This window comes from Canis aureus, chromosome 6 (genome assembly GCF_053574225.1).
Source record: "Canis aureus isolate CA01 chromosome 6, VMU_Caureus_v.1.0, whole genome shotgun sequence".
Taxonomy (NCBI): Eukaryota; Metazoa; Chordata; class Mammalia; order Carnivora; family Canidae; genus Canis; species Canis aureus.
Genome location: NC_135616.1, coordinates 42399796 through 42419700, shown reverse-complemented (window position 1 = coordinate 42419700; position 19905 = coordinate 42399796). Strand labels below are relative to the sequence as shown.

Below are 19905 nucleotides of genomic sequence, written 5' to 3'. Positions count from 1 at the left end.
TCAAAATAATGAGTTGTTTCTTTAGCAACCTTAACAGGTGACAGGTTTTTTTTTTATCATCATTATGTACTCATGCTTTTAAAAGTATCTGATTTTTTTAAGCTCTTAGCAATACTCAGTACTGTCTTTAGTAAGTCAAATTGGCTCTTCAGTTCCTTTCTTTGACATGACTAGTAATTTTTCGTAGCTTCCTTAGTATCTGGTATGATGAGATATTCCAGGTTATTCTTATACATTTCCTGCTTCAGCAGGAATCATTAGCCGTTTGTCCAAGGGAACATGGTTCCTGTTAGTGGGAAACAACATTTGAAGAGACATAATCTGGGTGATAAGAGGGGGTGCTCATTGCTACTGGATTGGTCATTATTCCTAGGCCTTTTCAGCAGACAATTGGAGGGAGTGGGGTGTGTGTGTAGTATTTGTGAGTGTGGTATGTAAAAGCTGTAGTTGAATTTGGAGGAATTTAAGTGATGAACTCAGAATCTTTCTAGTCTTTCTTTCTTTTTTTTTATTGATTAGAAAGAGAGAGAGAGAACGAGCAAGAGGGAGAGAAAAACACAGACTCCTTGTTGAGCAGGGAGCCTGACATGGGGCTCAATCCCAGGACCCCGGGATTACGACCTGAGCCAAAGGCAGACACTTAACTGATTGAGCCACTCAGGTGCCCCAGAATCTTTCTAGTCTTGTTAATGTGTTTACATTAGCAGTCCTGGTGCCTATTCAAGTAGTACACTCAGCTGTGTTACTGATTGCAGAGAGGCCATCATGTGGATGGGCTGAAATGGTTCCGTTTCCTTTTGTCACCTTTAGACATATCCATTTACAGCAACATGTATGAATGGTCCCATTAATGTTTAAAAACATGTACAGGGCAGCCTGGGTGGCTCAGCAGTTTAGCCCCGCCTTCAGCCCAGGGTGTGATCCTGGGCTCCCTGCATGGAGCCTGCTTCTCCCTCTGCCTGTGTCTCTGCCTCTCTCTCTCTCTCTCTCTCTGTGTGTATTCTCATGAGTAAATAAATAAAATCTTAAAAAAAAATAAAAACATGTACAGCTGTAATTTATTCTTTGGTAACTTAAGTATAATTAGTGTGTGCCTCCTGAACTTCAGGGGTCTAGCTTCAGATAATTTCGTGATTAAAATTATTACTATTGAACATCTTTTAAATTTTGAGCTTATTTTTCCTTTTAATTGTCTGTACTGGGGGATCCCTGGGTGGCGCAGCGGTTTAGCGCCTGCCTTTGGCCCGGGGCGCGATCCTGGAGACCCGGGATCGAGTCCCACGTCGGGCTCCCGGTGCATGGAGCCTGCTTCTCCCTCTGCCTGTGTCTCTGCCTCTCTCTCTCTCTCTATCATAAATAAATAAATAATTTAAAAAATAATTAATTAAAAAAATTTGTACTGTTAGGCATAAGTGTCTAATACTATAGGAGGATGTAAAGACCCAAGAGACAACTATAGGAAAGAAATTGTAACACAAGGGACACCTAGGTGGCTCAACTGGTTAAGCATCATACTCTTGATTTCAGCTCAGGTCATGATCTCAGCATCATGAGATTGAGCCCCATGTTGGTCTCTGCATCCAGCATGGAGTCTTATTTGTCCTCCTCTCTCCTTATGCTTGCATGCTTGCTCTCTCACTCTCCCTAAAATAAATAAAGAAATAAAATCTTAAAAAACCAAACACCAAAAAGAGAAATTATAGCCACTAAGAATAGTAATACCTCAGGGAGGCAGGGGGATTAAAAAAATAAAAGTATAATAATACTTCTCAAGCATCTGATTTTTTATTTTGCTAGTTGATATTAAATTTGAGCTGAACTGAAGTTTTCTTTTTTCCTTTTTTTTAAAGATTTTATTTACTTATTCATGAGAGACAGAGAGGCAGAGACATAGGCAGAGGGAGAAGTGGTTTCCCCACGGGGAGCCCGATGTGGGGCTCAATCCCAGGACCCTGGGATCACGACCTAAGCCTAAGGCAGACACTCAACCACTGATCCACCCAGGCGTCCCTGAACTGAAGTTTTCATATGAAGATTGGATTCAAGCATATGTTTACATGTATGTGTGTATATATGTGCGTGTGTTTAATGTAAGTGATTTAACATTTGCCTGAGGCCTCCCACTTATTTAATACACATTCAGAAAAGTACACATCATGAGTGGATAGCACGGTGAACTTTGACAAAGTGTACATATTCTGTTAACCAACACCCAGAAGGAAATAATGTTTATAGCAGTTTCCCCCTTATCGTGGTTTCACTCTGCCTGGTGGTCAACTGCAGTCAGGAAGCAGGTGATCCTTCTCCTGACACAGCGTCAGAAGGTCACTGGTAGCCTAGTGCTGCGTCACACCTCTGGCATCCTTCATCTCGCATCATCTCTTTTTTCTTTTTTTTCTTTTCTAAAGATTTTACTTATTTATTCATGAGAGGCACAGAGAGAGGGAGAGAGGCAGAGACACAGGCAGAGGGAGAAGCAGGCTCCACACAGGGAGCCTGATGCAGGCCCCGATCCCGGGTCTCCAGGGTCACACCCTGGGCTGAAGGCGGCACTAAACCACTGAGCCACCCGGCCGGGCTGCCTGTCATCTCATTTTTCATGTGGACATTTTATCATCTCATATCATAAGAGTGAGGACAGTAAGATATCTTGAGATGACATTCACATAACTTTTATTATAGTGTATTGTTATAATTTATTGTTTTACGGTGCCTAATTTCATAAAGTAAGCTTTGTCATAGATACATACTTATAAGAAGAAGCTCTATACCGTAGGGCTTGGTACTATCCACAGTTTCAGGAATTCACAGAGGGTTTTGGAATGTATCTCCCACAGATAAGGGAAGATTACTGTTGCTGTACTTGCATCTGTTCACTAAATGAGAGCTACTGTGGCTCAGTATTTAGGAAGCTGAGCTCTGGAGTCAAGGCTGTCTAGGATACTTTGTCTAATTCTGCCACTGAGTTTCTTAAATTCCATGCCTTTGCTCAAGGGTTGTTGTGAGAGTTATAGGAAAGTATATATAAATTCTTGCCGGAGTGCCTGACAGTTGGTATTCTGTGACTGCTTATGTTGTTAAAGAGGAAAGATTACCAAGAATGTATCGTGGGGTGTGTTGAATTAATTGGAAGGAGGAGTCAGCTTTAATAAGCACTTAGTACATGCAAGGCAGTTGCCAGGGTGTTTTATATTATTCATTGACTCAGAAATACTGCATTTTTACACTTCCCTACAAGTAATATAAACATTTATCTATCAGGTTTTTCTCAACCCAACATGAAGGATATGTGGTTTTAATTTTAATATATTTTTTTTAATTTTAATATTTCTAAAATATGGGCTTTACTCAGTATATTCTTTGGGAGGCAGCAGTGTGCTAGGGCCATGAAAGCAAACAGATTTGATTTTAGGCCTGTTTGGTGGAAATCCAGTATCTAGGAGGAGAGAGAGGGTCCTGCTCTCCTCTGTACAGATTAGACAGTCCTTGGATCACACTTTTAGTTTGAGACATCATCCCTCAGGGTTAAAGACAAATGGAGCTTGTCCGGAACAGAGCAACTTGTATGGGTGTGGGCACTTGGAGCCCTGGTGTTACCAGGACGGCTGCTCCTCAGCCAGTGACTGCTTCCTGCTCTGTGCGGGCGCTCACCAAGATTTTGGAACACATTTTTTCTAACCCTCACAAGAACCCTAAGGAGAAGTACCTCCATTTCATCAGTAGCAAAACAGAGGCTTGGAAAGGTTAAATAAGTTGTCCCTTCTATGTTCTTAGCAAAGTGGGGATATAAACGTACATCTTCAGAAGGTGTGAGGGAATGAGCTCCAGATGTTTAGCCCAGAGAGTAGAGAACTCAGGGCAAATGTAATGGGTATTTTGTGGTTTTTGAAGTCTTATCTGTTAAATGTATTTTACTTAATGCTGAGGACCAGAAGTAGACCCTGTGGATGGAAATTCAAGAGGTGAAGTCAGAATAAAGAACTAAAAATTACATCCATGCAGAGATGGAATAGAATGCTCTGGGATGGTGAATTCCCATCACCTGGACCTGCTCAAGCATAAATTAGCAGCTGCTAGGTTGGTAGGCTTCCATTCTTTAATCTTTTTTTTGTATATGCTGCAGGTTTTTTCTTTGTGGTTACTATGAGGCTTATGTAGAATAGTTCATAGTTCTGTTAGTTTAAGCTGGTAATTTCCAGGGCATCCAGAAACTCTGTACTTTTCCCTCTCTCCACTTTAGGTTAGTGATGTTGTCATTTACATCTTTTTTATACCGTATATCCAGTAACAGATTGTTGTAGACCAGTGGATATGCAGAGGGGATTTGACCTTTGGTTGTGCAGGTTAGTCAATAATGGTGAATATCCTTTCCAGCTCATAGATTGTATGGTTCCATTTCATTAGACACAGGCTAGAAGAGACATTGAAATAATTTGTTACATCATCTACCTTTATCTCCAGAGAGGAGAGAAAAACAGGATTTCTGTGTAAACTTATTCTAGCAATTGAGATGTAAGACTAATAACCTTTTGTATAATTAATTTCAGGTGGAAGGGACTTACTCTTTCAGAGCTTTGGGCTTGGTAACTGTGATATAATACTATTATCAAATTATGCTGCCTTATTAGAACTGTAAAGCTAAGTACTTATGATTTTAATAAGAACATAATTTAGAAGCCATTTCTATTTTTAGTTGCTTGGGAAAATGTGTTTTATGTATTGCATTAGTTTCCTACTACAGCTGTAACAAATCACAAACCAGCACATACTGTCTCACAGTTCCTGAGGTCAAAAGTTCTGAATGAGTCCCTTTCCTCCAGAATCCCCCCACCCTTGCCCCGAATTTAAAGGTATTAAAGGTCCATTTTTTTTCTGGCATTCAGTATTCATACTCTTTTTTTTTTTTTTTTTTTTTTTATGATAGTCACAGAGAGAGAGAGAGAGAGAGGCAGAGACACAGGCAGAGGGAGAAGCAGGCTCCATGCACCGGGAGCCCGACGTGGGATTCGATCCCGGGTCTCCAGGATCGTGCCCTGGGCCAAAGGCAGGCGCCAAACCATTGCGCCACCCAGGGATCCCCAGTATTCATACTCTTAAGATGTTCTGGTCCTGTGTATGTCACCTGCTGTTCTTCCTAGAAGTTTTTAGAATATCCTCTATCTCCAGTGTTTGAGAATATCTGTTATTGCCTTTCTGTTTTTTTTGTTTGTTTGTTTTTTGTTTTTAAAGATTTTATTTTATTTATTCATGAGAGACACACAGGCAGAGGGAGAAGCAGGCTCCACTCAGGGAGCCTGATGTGGAACTCGATCCCAGGTCTCTAGGATCAGGCCCTGGACTGAAGACGGCGCTAAACCGCTGAGCCACCCGGGCTGCCCCTGTTTATTTCATTTTTTGAATGATTATGTTCAACGTTTGAGAGTCCTTCTAGGCTCTAAACCTGCATCCCTCATTTCTGGGAAATTTTCTTGTATTTCATGATAATTTCCCCTCTTTTTTTTTCCCTCTGTTCACTCTCTCTGATACTGTTAATATTAGGTATTGGATCTTCTGGGTTGAACTTCTAATTCTGTTACTTTTCATCGTTGTCTCTTTGCTCTGTCTTTTAGGAGATAGTCTCAATTCTATTTTCCAACCTATGAAAGATTTTTTAAAAATTGGTTTTCACGTTTTTCATTTCTAAGAGTTTTTATTCTCTAAATTACCTTTCTTCCTGCTACTTGTTTTACTTGGTGGATTCATCAACTTCTGTCTCTGAGGATACTAAAACAAATGTAGGGGCATTTGGGTGGCTCAGTGGTTGAGCTTCTGCCTTTGGCTCAGGGTGTGTTCCCAGGGTCCTGGGATTGAGTCCCACATCAGGCTCCTTGCAGGGAGCCTGCTTCTCCCTCTGCCTATGTCTCTGTCTCAAGAATAAATGAATAAAATCTCAAAAAAAAAAAAAGTAGATTTTTGTTTCATTTAGAAAAAAATTTTTAAAGATTTTATTTATTCATTAGAGACAGAGAGAGAGAGAGAGAGAGAGGCAGAGACAGGCAGAGGAAGAAACAGGCTCCATGCAGGAAGCCTGATGTGGGACTCGATCCCAGGTTTCCAGGATCACACCCTGGGCTGAAGGCAGCGCTAAACCGCTGAGCCACCCGGGCTGCCCTTAAATTTTTCTTTAAAAAAATAAAATAAAATAAATTTTTATTTTAGGGGCACCTGGGTGGCTCAGTTGGTTGGCTTCTGACTCTTTAGTTTTGGCTCAGGTCATGATTGTAGGGTCCTAGGATCCAGCCCCACATCAGCCTCTGTACTCAACATGGAATCTGCTTGAGATTCTCCTTCTCCCTCTGCATCTCCCACTCTTGCATGTGTGCACTCTCATTCTCTCAAATAAGTAAATACAGTCTTTAAATTTTTCTCATAAACATTTTTTCCATGTTGGAAGCTTTCTCGTATGTCAGGTGACACTTGGATATTCATTCCCATAGAAGGATAAGGCACTGAGCAGCTAATTGTAATCTTGAGCAGAAACCTTTACTGTAGGGTGAAGAGGTAGATGTTTCATAAGGGAACCCTCAAATCAATATCTTTCAAATCAGTAACTGTATATTTTTTCTATGGGGCCAGTTTCTCCTGCAAATACTCCTGTCTCCTTCGGGGGATATATGAATTTAGTTGTCAGCATTCAGGAACTAGGCGGGAGAAGGCAGGGTGGCAGGGAGTTGTTTACCATTTACTAGGAAAACTTGTTTCTCTGTGTTTAGTCCTACAGTTCACTCCCAGCTTGCTGTCCTCCCATCTGGAGCATATGTGATTCAGGATCTCTAGTAAACATCAGCCCTTTGCTGAAGTCGGGGCGAGGTAGCCATCCGTGTACTTGGGGTTGCCAAACAACAGGAGGGAGGAGTACCAGCTTAGAGTTTCAGCATTCTTGTTTCTATCTAGATTCCAGCTTTTTTTTTTTTTTTAATTTTATTTATTCATGAGAGACAGAGAGAGGCAGAGACATAGGCAGAGGGAGAAGCAGGTCCCATACAGGAAGCCTGATGTGGGACTTGATCCCGGCACTCCGGGATCGTGCCTTGAGCTGAAGACAAACGCCCAACCACTGAGCCACCCAGGCATCCCTAGACTCCAGCTTTTAAAGAACCTGGAACCTTCACTTCCTGAACCTTCCCAGAGTTCTCTAAATTTTCTTCCCTGTTTCTTTTCATTGAGGTCTCGTTCAGAATCAGAGCTAACCATGTGTATGTAATCCACCATGTCTAGCTGAAAGTTTGTTTTCTGACCTTTTATTTTTTATTTTTTTTTTTAAAGATTCTATTTATTTATTCATGAGAGACACACACACAGAGAGAGAGAGAGGCAGAGACACAGGCAGAGGGAGAAGCAGGCTCCATGCAGGGAGCCCGATGTGGGACTCGATCCCGGGACCCCGGGGTCACGCCCTGGGCCGAAGGCAGGTGCTAAACCACTGAGCCACCCAGAGATCCCGTTTTCTGACCTTTTAATGATGACTTGATTTTTTAAAATATCTGGAAATCATTTGGCTTTTGATTTATTACTTTCTCTAGTTAAGAGTCAGAAACTTTTCCTAAAAGGACCTGATCGTGTTTGGGGCTTCAATAGCCACATATAGTCAGTCTGTGTTCATATTCCTTATTTTTTGTTTGTTTTGCCTTTTGTTGTTGTTTTACGACCCTTAGAAAACAAAGTCAAGAATGCCTGGCTAGTTCAGTCAGTGGAACATACAGCTCTTGATCTTGGGGTTGTCAGTTCAAGCCCCACATTGGATGTAGAGATTACTTTAAAAAATCCTTAGAGATACCTGGGTGGTTCAGGTGTCTGAGCGACTCTTGATTTTTGGCTCAGGTCATGATCTCAGTCTTGTGAGATAGAGCTCCATGTTAGGATCCACACTAGTGTGGAGCCTGCTTAAAATTCTCTCTTCTCCCTCTGCCCTCCCCCCAAGATAAAAATAAAATATTTGAAAAATAGGGGCAGCCTGGGTGGCTCAGTGGTGTAGCACCGCCTTCAGCCCAGGATGTGATCCTGGAGTCCCATGATCAAGTCCCTAATCGGACTCCCTGCATGGAGCCTTGCTTCTCCTCTGTGTCTCTGCGTGTGTGTGTGTGTGTGTGTGTCATGAATAAATAATTAAAATCTTTTTTTTTTAATTTTTTTTTTTAATTTTTATTTATTTATGATAGTCACAGAGAGAGAGAGACAGGCGGAGAGACACAGGCAGAGGGAGAAGCAGGCTCCACGCACCGGGAGCCTGACGTGGGATTCGATCCCGGGTCTCCAAGGTCGCGCCCTGGGCCAAAGGCAGGCGCCAAACCGCTGCGCCACCCAAGGATCCCAAATAATTAAAATCTTAAAAAAAAATTGTTGCTGGACCAATGCCAACAAGTGATCCTATTCAGTCCATTAAACGAGAACTCAGTTTGCCATCAATGTTTCCCTTAGGTTGTAGAAGTGCTCACTGCTTTTCGTTGCTGTGTCTGTACACCTATATGCCTGAGAAATAGCTTTGCAGCTTCTTTCTAATTATAATTTGTCTGTTTTTTTGGTTGCTGTGGAAAGTAGAATTCCAAAATTGAATATAACTTTAAAATAATTAAATTGTCGGAGATCCTTGGGTGGCTCAGAGGTTTAGTGCCTGCCTTCAGTCCAGGGCGTGGTCCTGGAGGCCCGGAATCGAGTCCCACATCAGGCTCCCTCCATGGAGCCTGCTTCTCCCTCTGCCTGTGTCTCTGTCTCTGTCTCTCTCTCTCTCTGTGTGTGTGTCTCTCATGTATAAATAAATAAAATCTTAAAAATAAAATAAAATAAACTGTGAGTCCAGGAATCTGGAATGATACCTGTCTGTATCCTTTTCTGGCAGGACTGAAATAGAACTTTCCTGTAGGAATGGGGTCCAGGTTAAAGATTTTTGAGTTTCAGCATGGGTTTTTCTGTATAATTAATCTAGTTTTAACTTTATTGTTAAGCAGGATGCCTGGGTGGCTCAGCGATTGGACATCTGCCTTCGAGGCGTGATCCTGGGGTCCCGGGATCCAGTCCCGCATCAGGAGCTCCTGCATGGAGCCTGCTTCTCCCTCTGCCTGTGTCTCTGCCTCTCCCCCTACACCCCCTACCCCCACTGTGTTTCTCATGAATAAATAAAATCTTTAAAAAAAGAACTTTCTTATTAAACATATTTAATGTCCATAGATCCAAAAACAATTTAGAAGAAAATGATTTTCATCTAACTCAGAAAGCTGAACCAAACATGGGGCACCTGGGCGACTCTGTCGGTTAAGTATACCTTCGGCTCAGGTCATGATCTCAGGGTCCTGGGATGGAGTCCCTCGTTGAGCTTCCTGCTCAGTGGAGAGTCTGCTTCTCCCTCACCTTACTGGTGCTATCTCTCTCTCAAATTAAAGTCTTAAAAAACAAAACAAAACATCTGGGATGTGTGGACTAGAACCATCTGAAGAGTAAGAGAAGTAACCTTTTTTTTTTTTTTTTTTTAATAATGCTAATAGTCTGCCTAGAGGTATAGATTGTGTAGGGTTTTCATTTTCTGTATTTTAAATTGAGAAAAGCACAGTGTGGGCTCTCCTGTGTAGGATGGTTGGGGTTATTTACACATCCTCCTGTGTCTTGTATATTCTTCAGGGGAGAATAATTGATTTATTGACCCTTGTCCCAAAGGCTGAAAGATAAGTTGTGACTTTTTTTAAAAGTTTGTTAAAAAAGAAAGAAATGAAAAAGAAAAAAGAAAAAAAAGAAATGTGTATGTATTTAATATGAAAGTGCATTGAAGAAAATTTGGGAAAATAAAAAATGAATAAAAATCTGCAATCTAATTCTGTAGAAATTATTAACATATTGGTATATTTCCTTTTCTTTGTTTTATTTTTTTTTATTTTGTTTTAGACAGATTTTGTCCCCCACCTGAATAATGATGATTAATTTGAAGATCTAGTAATAGAATTTAAGGGAAAGATTATAGAACAGTTCTTCAAACTAACAAGTGTGTCAACAATTCTATGGAAATGCCAGTACAATTTATAAGAATGGATCTACTGTTTTGCTAATTCTCACAGAAATTGACCTATAAAGTTAAGTTTTTCTTCAGTGAGATTTGTTGGGCATGGTTTTGGTGGAACCTGTGAACTTAGCACTGGGTGCTTAGCACTGGGGTTCATGGTGCTTAGCACTGGGGTTTAGCACTGGGCATGGTGCTTAGCACTGGGGTTCATGGTGGTGAACAGATTTGACTGCTTGACCAGAACTAACCCTTAAAACATAAAAAACAAAACAAAACCAAACCTATTTCTCTCTTTTTTTTTTTTGTCTTTTTAAGATTTTTAAAAAAGATTTTATTTATTTATTTATTCATGAGAGACACAGAAAGAGAGAGAGGCAGAGACACGGAGGAGAAGCAGGCTCCACGCAAGGAGCCCAGTGTGAGACTTGAACCCAGGAATCTGGGATCACGCCCTGAGCCAAAGGCTGGCACTTAACCGCTGAGCCACCTAGGCGTCCCTAAGATTTTATTTTTAAGTCATCTCTACACCCAATGTGGTGCTCCATCTCACAACCCTGAGATCAAGAGTCATGTGCTTTACTGACTGAGCCAGCCAGGCACCCTGAAACATATTCCCCTTTTGAAAAATCCTTTATGGATTGGCAGTATATTCTTAATTCTCTCAGGTGAAAAAGGGCAGATGTTGGGACGCCTGGGTGGCTCAGCAGTTAAGTGTCTGCCTTTGGCTAAGGGTGTGATCCTGGAATCTGGGATCTAGGATCAAGTCCCACATCCACATCGGGCTCCCTGCATGGAGCCTGCTTCAGCCTCTGCCTATGTCTCTGCCTCTCTTTCTCTCTATCTCTCATGAATAAATAAATAAAATCTTTTTTTTTTTTAAAGGGCAGATGTTAAAATAACGTCCAGAAATCCTGAAACTCACCCTAGCTGTTGATGAGTCACTTTTTAGGGGTGAAGGTCAGACTCACACCTTGCTGATCAGTGAGAACGGTTTGTTTCCTTTCCTCTCCCTTCTTCCCCTGCTCTGCGTTTGTACTACTGAGTACTGAAATGAAGTAAATTCATTATCCCACAAGAAATAGGCCCTCCCTCTTTTAAAACTACTGCTACACTTTTGGTAGCAGTCGTAGGCTAGATTATTTTTCATATCCACTGGCCTGTGAGTTCCAAACCTCTTCCTGCAGCAGGTAGGAATTTGTGTGTGGGTTTGAAAATTCCTATATGACATGACTTACCAGAAAAGTGTTTGGTCTTCCAGTGAATGAAATTTCTATCAGATTTTATCTTTATTTACGTTTACTTAGGAGAAAGGAACTGCTTTCCTAGAGTTCAAGCTTTCTTTTAGTTTAGTTTTGTTTTTTTTTTCCTGAAGGAGAAATAAAAATCCCAGGAATACTGACTGAACAAAGCAAGAAATTTGTGCCACGTACTCTACCCCTGCTATTTCTCAGGCTCACTACGTTTTTTTTTTCTTGAATCACCCACACATAATTTATTTTGATAAGGCTCAAGATAAAATGATGTAGGTAGAGTAGTTTCTTTTGGGTTTTTTGTTTGTTTGTTTTTAAAGATTTAGTTATTCATGAGAAACAAAGAGAGAGAGGCAGAGACATAGGCAGAGGGAGAAGCAGGTTCCATGCAGGGACCCTGATGTACGACTCGATCCCAGATCTCCAGGATCACACCCTGGGCTGAAGTTGGTGCCAAACCATTGAGCCACCCGGGCTGCCCATCTTTTTGGTTTTAAAAAACAAAAACTTTCTGGGGCGCTTGGATGGCTCGACTGAGTGTCCAACCCTTGGGTTCGGCTCAGATCATGATCTCAGGGTCCTGGGATCAAGCCCCTGTACCAGCTCTGCTCAGTGGGGAGTCTGCTTGAGATTCTCTCCCTCTCTCTCAAATAAAAATCTTTTTTTTTTTTTTTTTAATTTATTTATGATAGTCACAGAGAGAGAGAGAGAGGCAGAGACACAGGCAGAGGGAGAAGCAGGCTCCATGCACCAGAAGCCCGACGTGGGATTCGATCCCGGATCTCCAGGATCGCGCCCTGGGCCAAAGGCAGGCACTAAACCGCTACGCCACCGGGGGTTCCCTCAAATAAAAATCTTAAAAAAAAAAAAAAAAAAAAAAAACCTTCTTAATCTTTCAACTAATAGGGATGCTTCAGTGGCTCAGTGATTAGATGTCTGCCTTTGGCTCAGGGCATGATCCCAGAGTCCTGGAACTGAGTCCTGTAATATCGGTCTCTCTGCATAGAGCCTGCTTCTTCTCCCTCAGCCTGTTTCTCTGCCTCCCTCTGTGTCTCTTGTGAATAAGTAAATAAAATCTTTTTTTTAAATTTCAGCCAATAGATAAGTTAGAATTGTTCTTCAAATCATAGGTTGGTGAAAGTGAGAACATTCTTCTGGGTTGTTTTTTCTTTTTTTTTTTTTTTTTTTTTTTTTTTTTAGCTTTTGATTTTTACTTTTTTTAAAGAATTTTTTAAAAAATTTATTTATGATAGACATAGAGAGAGAGAGGCAGAGACACAGGCAGAGGGAGAAGCAGGCTCCATGCCAGGAGCCCGACGAGGGACTTGATCCTGGGACTCCAGGATCGCACTCTGGGCCAAAGGCAGGCACCAAACCGCTGAGCCACCGAGGGATCCCCTTGATTTTTACTTTCTAAAGTAATCTCCACACCCAACGTGGGACTCAAACTCCCTGTCTGAGGTAGAGTCTCGTGCTCCACCCACTGAACCAGCCAGGTGTTGCTGGCCTATGTTTCTAAATAATTACCTGTGACATAGTAGAAGAAAAGTTTTGGTGGTTAATTTGTACAAAACAAATTGGTCAAGGATGGTTATGGGCATTTTCAAAATTAAAGAAAGGCTTTTTGGTAAATGGTTGCCCAAAGTAGCCACTAATTGTTTTACCATTTTAACCACCTAACTTCTGAGAATAGACTTTTTTTGTTTTTGTTTTGTTTTGTTTTGTTTTTAAGATTTTATTTATTTATCCATGAGAGACAGAGAGGCAGAGACACAGGCAGAGGGAGAAGCAGGCTCCCTGCAGGGAGCCTGATGTGGAACTTGATCCCTGGACCCCAGGATCATGCCCTGGGCTGAAGGGAGGCGCTCAACCACTGAGCCACCCAGGTGTCCCTAGAATAGAGTTCTAAGTAGCTCATTTTGTAAGAAAAATCTTAACTCTAATTTAAAGATTGTTTATTCATTTAGAGAAAGGAGGGGGACCAGAGAAGAAAAGAAAGTGGGGTTTCCAGGGGAGAGGGAGAAAGAGAATCTAAAGCAGGCTCCACACCCCCCAGCACAAGCCAATGCAGGGTCTATCTCACGGCCCTGAGATCATGACCTGAGACGAAATCAAGAGTCAGACACTCAACCCGCCGAGCCACCCAGGTGCTGCATTAACTGATATATATATATATATATATATATATATATATATATATATATATATATATTTTTTTTTTTTTAGATTTTATTTATTTGTTCCTGAGAGACACAGAAAGAGGCAGAGACACAACACAGGTAGAGGGAGGGATCCCTGGGTGGCTCAGCGGTTTAGCGCCTGCCTTTGGCCCAGGGCACGATCCTGGAGACCCGGGATCGAATCCCACATCGGGCTCCCGGTGCATGGAGCCTGCTTCTCCTCTCCCTCTGCCTATGTCTCTGCCTCTCTCTCTCTCTCTCTCTGTGTGACTATCATAAATAAATAAAAATTAAAAAAAAAAAAAAAAAAAAAAACACAGGTAGAGGGAGAAGATGTGGGACTTAATCCCAGGACCCGGGGTCACAACCTGAACCAAAGGTAGGCGCTCAACCGCTGAGCCACCCAAGCGCTCCACTGTAATTTTTTAAAAGGAAGACCTATACTATGTATAATCTCACCCAAATTCTTTAAATTTTATCTTTCTACATTCTCTTTGGCCACATTGTAGGCATTTTTGTATAATTCTAAACATTGTATATGATTTTTCATTTTACTTTAATTAATACATCATAAACCTATTCTCTGAAATACAATGTCGTTCTTATAATTGTCTCTATTTTTAAAGATTTTATTTATTCATGAGAGACACAGAGAGAGAGAGAGGCAGAGACACAAGCAGAGGGAGAAGCAGGCTCCATGCAGGGACCCGATCCTGCGTCTCCAGGATCAGGCCTCGGGCTAAAGGTGGCACTAAACCACTGAAACACCGGGCTGCCCAATTTTTTAAAAATTTAAATAACATAACAGTAGATAGGTATAACACCATTTTTCTTGCCAAGATAATTTTTCAAGGTTGCATTTCAGAGAGATTTCATTGGGAAATAACTATTTTGAGCTTGTTAGTTTTTCCATGAAAGACAATGCAAAGGTATGTTTTGGTTTTGTAAACTCCAGTCTGTTTTGCTTTAGCTTGATTATATACTGTGATGGAATTTAACTCAACTACTGACCCAGCCTCAGGAGTTGAAATGAGTTTACTTTTACCTTTTGATCTGTTTTCTTGTAAGTCAGAAGTAAACTCTAAAATAATCTTTTCTTGAGGCACCTGGGTGGTTCATTCAGTCTGTTTAGCATCTGCCTTGGGCTCAGGTCATGATCCCAGGGTCCTGGGATCGAGTCCAGCGGTTGAGCACATGTGTTCTCTCAAATAAATAAATAAAATCTTAAAAAAATAAAATATTTTCTTTATCCCAATGTAACTGTGATACTTAGTTTGTAGTAAGTATACACCTGAACTACACATCTGGATATGCTCTTTACTGTATTGCCGTGTTATAAATTTTTAATTGTACCTCAATAATTTGCAAGCACATGATGACAATGAATTTATACTCAGGCTCAATAAACGTATATTAAGTTGAAGGTATGAACATAAAAATATTTTCTGTAATGTTCATCATTCGTCAAAATAGCATTCTAAGAGTTGAATTTTGGGGGGGGTTTTAGATTTTATTTACTCATTAGAGACCCAGAGAGAGAGGCAGAGACAGCCAGAGGGAGAAGCAGGCTCCCCACTGGGAACCCGATGCAGGACTCAATCCCAGGACCCCAGGATCATGACCTGAGACAAAGGCAGATGCTCAACCACTGAGTCACCCAGGCGTCCCAAGAGTTGGGTTTTAAAGTGGGAGCTGCGGGGGATCCCTGGGTGGCTCAATGGTTTAGCGCCTGCCTTCAGCCCAGGGTGTGATCCTGGAATCCTGGGATCGAGTCCCACATTAGGCTCCCTGCATGGAGCCTGCTTCTCCCTCTGCCTGTGTCTCTGTCTCTCTCTTTCTCTCTCTCTCTCTGGGTCTCTCATGAATGAATAAATAAATAAAATCTTTAAAAAAAAATAAAGTGGGAGCTGCCTTTTCGTTAGTAAATACAGAGCTATGATAATCCTTTTTTTTTTTTTTTGAGCTATGATAATCATGTTCGAAAAGCTTTAGAGGAGTCCCTGCTCTTGGTGCTAATTGTCTAGTGATACTGTTTGCTCAGTAGCAGAGGCATATGGCAGGTTCACAGGTTGCTGAATTGTTTCAATTTTTGTTAAATAAGGTCAGTGCCACAGTTTTGTCTTAACACTTATTTTTTCTGGGATGCCTGGGTGGCTCAGCTGTTTAGCGCCTGCCTTCAACCCAGGGCATGATCTTGGAGTCCTGGGATTGAGTCCCACATCAGGCTCCCTGCAGGGAGCCTGCTTCTCTCCCTGTGTGTCTCTTATGAGTAAATAAATAAAATCTTAAAAAAAAAAAAAAAAAAAAAAACTGTTTTTTTTTTTTTTTCCAAGTATTGCAGGAGTTTGTTCTTGCAGGAAAAAAAAAAAAACTATATAACTGGGAAATTCCTTCAGTCCCCATCCACTGGTTTTGCCAGTTGTTTCCCTAGAGGCAATCCCTCTTAACTGTTCAGTTTGTTCCTCCACACCTTTTCCTTGGAAAGGTTCAAATGTCGAAAGTAAGGCTTAAATTTTGAGAAGAGACTCCTGGTCCCCTTTAGTGTGACTCCTAGATTTTTCTATTTGTGTCTACCTTCACATAATGGTCCTGGAGAATATGCTTCGGGAGTGTGTTTAGGTGCTGTGTTTTGTCAATTCTAAGACTCACTATTATCTTACATGCTATTAAGAAAGAAAAACTGCTCTTGTAACTGTAAAATACTGGATTGTAAAACAGAATATGATTTTAGAGAAGTTGAAGCATGTGGTTGAGGGAATGCCTGAATGGATGAAATAAGTGATGTGCTGTGATTCTGTATTGTTTTCTGCAACTTGCTTTGTCACTTAGTATTTCCTGTAGTTGCTTCATTTATACCATAGTCTGAATAGATCATACTGTTTAGCAGTTCCTTTTTTTTATATTTTTTTAAATTTTTATTTATTTATGATAGTCACACACAGAGAGAGAGAGAGAGGCAGAGACACGGGCAGAGGGAGAAGCAGGCTCCATGCACCGGGAGCCCGACGTGGGACTCGATCCCGGGTCTCCAGGATCGCGCCCTGGGCCAAAGGCAGGCTCCAAACTGCTGTGCCATCCAGGGATCCCCTGTTTAGCAGTTTCTTTATTGAGGAACTTGTAAATTGTTTTACCATAACAAGAAAATAGCTGTGTCCCCCCACGTCTGTATATTTAGGAGAGTATCACAAGTGGATCACAAGAATTGGAATTACTGAGTCATGGGGCATGCACATTTTTAGTTTTGAAACAAATTGCTGAATTGTCTTCCAAAATATCTAACTGTATACTTCAACATTAGTATAGGAGAATCAGTACCTCTTTGTTCCATTCTTACCAAGTCTTGATGTTACCTGACTTTGTTTGACCTATGTGGTGGCAGAGGCTTTGTATCTAATGGAAACCATATGCATTTCCTTGATTAGTGAGGTCGGGGATCTTGGGTTGCTCATTGGCAACCTGTTTCATTCTCCTCTGAGTTTACTGTTCATAACCTTTAATCCACATTCTTGTCTCATCGGTAATTTTATTCTGGTGACTACTGTGTGCATGGATAAAATATGTAGGCAGTATATCCTATTTTCTATTTTTTTTTAGGTGGTAGTCTCTTTTGTTAGAACCAGCCAATAATTAAATGTATCAAAGAAGCAGAACTATTCTCTAAGGATTTCCCATTTTACCAGCACCCACTTTCATATTGCTTTGAATGTTGATGGTAGTGAAGTCTTTACAGGCCGAAACTGGCTTCACTCTGCATTGCCCATTGGAAACCTGCCAGAGCCAACCATGGTATGAAGCAGGGAAAAGGATCTGATAGCCATCATCGATACTATCCCATTTCTTCTGAAGTAGCAGTGGACTCCCTACTTGATGAATAGACTGAGAGGTTCAGTGGTCTCACATCTAGGCAAGGTCTCAGAGGAGATTCACACCTCTCCTATCAGAGCCCCTTCACCACATTGCACATCTCAGTGGGATGGATGCATTTATAGCATTTCAAGGTACGCGTAATCTCTTATACATGATTATATTAAAAGTGACTGATAAAAAATTATTTTTTAAAAAGATTTTATTTATTCAGGAGAGAGAGAGAGGCAGAGACACAGGCAGAGGGAGAAGCAGGCTCCATGCAGGAAGCCTGATGCAGGACCCGATCCTGGAACTCTGGGATCACACCCTGAGCCAGGAGCAGACATTCAACTGCTGAGCCACCCGGGCGTCCCCAAAATTATTTTTTATAAACTGTTTTAAAAAAACGATCCTCCTGCAGTTTTTGATAAGTGTAGAAGATATGAAGTGGAACAGTTTGTGTCTGTTAACTTGACAGATGGGTTTCTCTGTAGAAGTTTGAACATAAGTATCGATACTTGGCTTCATGAAAAAAAATCTCTGCATAAAAAGTTTCTATCTTAGGCTCTGACTATTAAAATCTAGTTTTTGAAATAAAAATGTCACCATAAGATTTGTATCTATCACAGGGAGTGTGTGACATACCTCACAGTGGAAGCATAGGACACTGAAAATACTTTTTTTTTTTTTTTGCAAATTCTAATTGTTTTCATGTTTCTTTATCTTACAGAAAAAGATGGCAAAGCCTTTCATCCAACTTATGAAGAAAAATTGAAGCTTGTGGCACTGCATAAGCAGGTTCTTATGGGTCCATATAATCCAGACACTTGTCCTGAGGTTGGATTCTTTGATGTGTTGGGGAATGACAGGAGGTAACCGTGTTTTGTTGTATAATGAATTTTAGCAAGAGTGATGTTGAGAAGAGTGCAAAGCGAATTGGTTAAGATGGAATCAGCTGGTTCCTTAGCTTTAGAGTGAGACTGAAACAGACATTTTTGCTTACAGCTTCTGGAGTCTTCAGATGTGTATCTGTTTTTGGCTTGGAGATGTTTATGGATAAATAATGTGGAAGAAGTTTTCTCATCTGATTATGAACATAAGACAAGTACAACTTCATTTGATTCTTCCTAAATAACATTAATAGCAGCCATTTACAACATACAGTCATTGATTTCCTTACTGAGACAGAATTATGACAGGAAAGAATGCACTGGGAGCTGTATTTGGTTAAGACTAAAATATGGTAACAGAAAGTCAGACTTCGGTGCTCTTGCTTGTATGGAAATTATCAGCAGTGCAGCTAATCTAGTTCACAGCAGCACGTTTGGATTGTATGTGGCACATCTAATTTAGGAAATTAGTGATACATACTTGTTGAAACTTGAGTTTTGAGCCTTTTGCTTATGGTAGAATCATCCTTTGTTTTAGTTGTAATTGAGAATTGTTCATGTTTAGGTTTAAATTAAATCACATTCATAGTCACTTAGGAAGAGGCGGAAATAACTTTTCTTGTTATTTCTTCCAGGAGAGAATGGGCGGCCCTGGGAAACATGTCTAAAGAGGATGCCATGGTAGAATTTGTCAAGCTTCTAAATAGGTGTTGCCATCTCTTTTCAACATATGTTGCATCCCACAAAATAGAGAAGGAAGAGCAAGAAAAGAAAAGGTGAAGTTTGATGGCATGGCACACTTTATTCCTGTGGAGCCCCAGTCCTGATGCCTTTGCCTTATGGAGTATCTATTCTAGATCACGTAACCCCACTGCCCTTGGATCCCCACTTCTTTTTTTTAATGCTTTTTTTTTTTTAAGATTTTATTTAATTTTAGAGAAAGATCTCAGGGTTGAACAGGGGGAGGGGCAGAAGGAGAGAGAGAATTTCTTTTTTTTTTTTTATTTTTTTTTTAGAGAGAGAATTTCAAGCAGACTGAGCACAGAGCCTAATGTATGACTCAGTCTCATGACCCTGAGATCACAATCTGAGCCAAAATCAAGAATCAGATCCTTAACCGACTGTGCTACCGAGGCACCCCTGGATCCCCCTTTCTTACGGCAGTTGTTCAACCTGCTGGTGTGAGCAGGTATTTGTACTTGGAGTTTGAGGGGCAGGGGCCTACTGCTATCGTGTGGCTATCCCTTTGAAAGGAACCGCCTTTCCACCATGGCAACATTCCTCTTGTCCTGGTTACACTGAGGTTTTGAGCAAGCTCCACCATTAACTCAGGCCCCCTCCCCAACCTTCAGGGCTGCAGACACATCCTTTGCCTTTGTTTCCCTCAAGCTTCTAGAATGTTATGCTCCATATCATGGCTATCACCTGTACTATGTGGTTATTCATATTGGCTCTGGCTCCCACATGGCTTATTAATTATTTCCAGGGGGTAGGCATGTATGCTGCTGAATAGACTGTTTATGTTGATGGGATTTTTCATCATGACTATGAAATCCACAGCATTACAGTTAACACCTTTGTTTTCTTTTTAAGATTTATTTTATTTGAGAGAGTAAGTATGTATGGGCAGGAGGGGGGCAGAGAGAGAGGGAGAGAGAATAATCCAGCAGACTCCTTGCTGAGTGTGCAGAACCTGAGGGGCTTGATCCCAC

The 19905-nt window shown here is 41.1% G+C and overlaps 1 protein-coding gene across 3 annotated transcripts in view; it reads left to right on the top strand.

Annotated features, from left to right (window-relative positions):
* Positions 1-19905, top strand: part of ACBD3 (acyl-CoA binding domain containing 3) — a 42199-nt gene that overhangs the window by 4832 nt on the left and 17462 nt on the right. For all 3 annotated transcript variants that reach the window (XM_077901309.1, XM_077901310.1, XM_077901311.1), the window contains exons 2-3: positions 18034-18175; positions 18829-18969. In XM_077901309.1, coding sequence (XP_077757435.1) covers positions 18034-18175; positions 18829-18969 — 283 coding nt within the window. The remainder of the gene's footprint in view (positions 1-18033; positions 18176-18828; positions 18970-19905) is intronic.